We start from the raw sequence: 2,775 nt of genomic DNA on the forward strand, positions 1-2,775 counted from the left end.
CTGTAATAAGAAGCTGAGACATAAAATGCACAAGACTCAATTTATGAGAACTGGTAACACACAAATTCATTAAAATACTGGATTTCTAAGTTCAAAAAACCTCCAAAACCCCAGAATTGGTCAGGTCAGTTTGAGGACATTGCAAATTATTTGTGGGCAAGCTAGAAACCAAAAAGAAATGCTCGTGTTGCTTTTTTTTGCACAGAATAAAAACCTATATACCCATAAGTTCAAAGCTTGTATCGGAGAGGCTTGGCTGAATCACATGGTTCTTTTCTGTAGTTTGCATAAGCAATTGTAGCTTGGTATGATTTTCTTGGCATGATGGTTTCACATTTACACCATCCATCATCACAGCAATCATTGTGAAGTAATTCTTTGGCTAAGGTTTCCTATTCCATCTATCTGCATTTAAAAGGAAGCAACATCCCTCCCACCTGAAGTACTGGTTGCATTACACTTGTACCTGTCTCTGTTGCTTGTTTCTCTTTTTCTTTTCCTGCCAGTTTTGGGAGAAGAAGTTCCTTCCTCCACAGTCCCAGCTCTCAGTCAGAGGGACACAGAGCACTTCCTCTTCCTGGTGGCATATTCCCCTGCCACAAAATTGGATAAGGAATGGCTCAGATGGGTGTCCAGGGTATCAGAGCTGTTGCTGCTGATTTTTACCTGTGGGCACAGGCACTGGAGCATTGCTCTGCGGATGTAGTTGTCAAAGCAAAAGTAAATGAAAGGGTTGGCACAGCTATTGGCAAAAGCAAAAGGGCTGCTCACCTTTATGCCCAGCTGGGCAACCCTGCCAGAAAAACAGTCGGGCTGCTTTAGGAGTCGCAAAAGGATGGCCATAAGCTTGAAAAGATTGTAAGGAACCCAGGAGACAACAAAAGCTACCACTACAATAAAGACAATCTTGATGGATTTTCTCAGTTTCTTATCACATTTCCCACCCTTCTGATAGTGCACACAGAGTCTCTTGGTGATGGAGCAATAAAAGGTTAAGATACTCAACAGTGGGAAGAAGAAGGCCAGGATTAAAAGCATCAGTGACATGATCTGTTTGACTTCTGTCACAGCTTTGTCTGTGCAGTAAGTCTTTCCATATTCCTTCTTCAGTTCTCTGGACAAAAGGGTTGGCATCCCTAAGCAGCAGGATAATAACCAGACACAGATGCAGAGTGCTCTGGAATAGGATCTTGTCCTGATCCGTCGTGCAACAGAGGGGTGCAGGATAGCAAGGTACCGGTCAGCACTCATACAGGTGAGGAGCAGGATGCTGCAGTACATGTTGACTGAGATGACATAGGAACTAGCTTTGCAGAGGAAAGATCCTACCCTCCAGCTCTCATCCGACACCTCCATGTCCACCCAGAAGGGCAGTGTGATGAGGAAGATGAAGTCAGATGCAGCAAGGTTGATGATAAAGATGTCAATCAGCCTCTGGACCCGTCGCTTGAAGACCAAGGCTGCTATCAGGATTGAGTTGCCAACAATGCCCACCAGGAACACGGCACTATAAAGGATAGGGAGGAAAGTAGACATATGTTGAAGGTGCTGGTACTGGCACTGGTCATTGTAATAGTAGTCATAGTTGAAGGTGACTGTAGCCATGGATGACAAGGGGAAGTCCATTTCTGGCCCTGTTGTCCTCATCTTCTCTCTGAGAGAGGCTCTGAGCTTCCCCTACCCTTTCCTTCCAGGTCTTTAAAAACATTCTATCAGTGAGCGGGGAGGAGGGGGAATGGGGGGAGGAGGAGGAACGTGGTTTTGTGGGGAGGTAATTTGTACACTATTAACCAACTGCATAGGCAAGGGAGAAGCGACAAGAGTATCTGATTAGTTAAAACCCTGCCTTCAGAAGAAATGTGCATGTTTGTTTTTTTTTAAATCAGGTTTAATTTTACTGGTTCTATCTCCATTTTGCATTTTCCGGCTTCAGGTTTTGCTTTTCTTTTGGTGGAGGGAAGGTAGTTTTTGAGATTCTGAACTTATTTTTTTTCCAGGAAAGTACATTGGTAGTTTGAAGAAATTTGAGATTGTACCATTTTATAAGAAGCCCAAGATCAGTGAATTCAGGTGCCCCAATCTTTATCTATATTCAAAACTTTTTTTATAAATTGCCTGTCAGGGCAAGTCTGACTTTCCTGAGGCTTGGAGGTTTTTACTTTATTTGACTGTTTATGATTGTTGTTTTCTCTTTGAAAGAAATTCTCTCATATGAATATATGTATGGAGAAACATTTAAAACTCGTCTATCCATTCTGCCCTAGAGCTGGTTGTTCTTTACCAGTCCCAGGTTCTTAGCTGCCCTGCCACTGCCCCCCTCCTGCCCTGCAGCCTTGCCAATTCCCCTAGACAGGGACTCTCCACACCCAACATTAGGAATGTATTAGAAACTTCAAGAACAGTTTTCCAAAGTATTGTCTATTCTTCTGTCATTTGAAACTTGACTTGATGCTCCCATCCCCTACACAGGCTTCCTTACCAGCCACAGTCCTGGACTCCAGAGCAGTGGTTTGTTCCTCCTCCTTCTGGCTGTACAGCCTGCATGGCTCTTGAGCTGTTCTTATATACAGCACTCACTTGTTTTAACGACCTCTGATTTCCTTCATCTTTCATTTGCAGTATCAGTATTGATCCAGCTGTGACATACCTTACAGACAGCCTTTTCAGCGTTGCATAAATCAAACAGAAACTCTCATTTTTAAAACTACTGAATTCATTACAGCTTTTTCAGTGTATACTAATTTGAAACCTGCACTATTGGTCTTCATCATCTTT

The 2,775-nt window shown here is 43.1% G+C and overlaps 1 protein-coding gene across 1 annotated transcript; it reads right to left on the reverse strand.

Moving 5' to 3' along the window:
- Positions 1-549: 549 nt before the first annotated feature.
- GPR15 (G protein-coupled receptor 15) lies at positions 550-1,647 on the reverse strand. The gene has a single exon (XM_062512552.1). It carries the CDS (start codon positions 1,645-1,647, stop codon positions 550-552), a length of 1,098 nt encoding a protein of 365 aa, XP_062368536.1.
- Positions 1,648-2,775: the final 1,128 nt, after the last annotated feature.

Source organism: Cinclus cinclus, chromosome 2 (assembly GCF_963662255.1).
Source record: "Cinclus cinclus chromosome 2, bCinCin1.1, whole genome shotgun sequence".
NCBI lineage: Eukaryota > Metazoa > Chordata > Aves > Passeriformes > Cinclidae > Cinclus > Cinclus cinclus.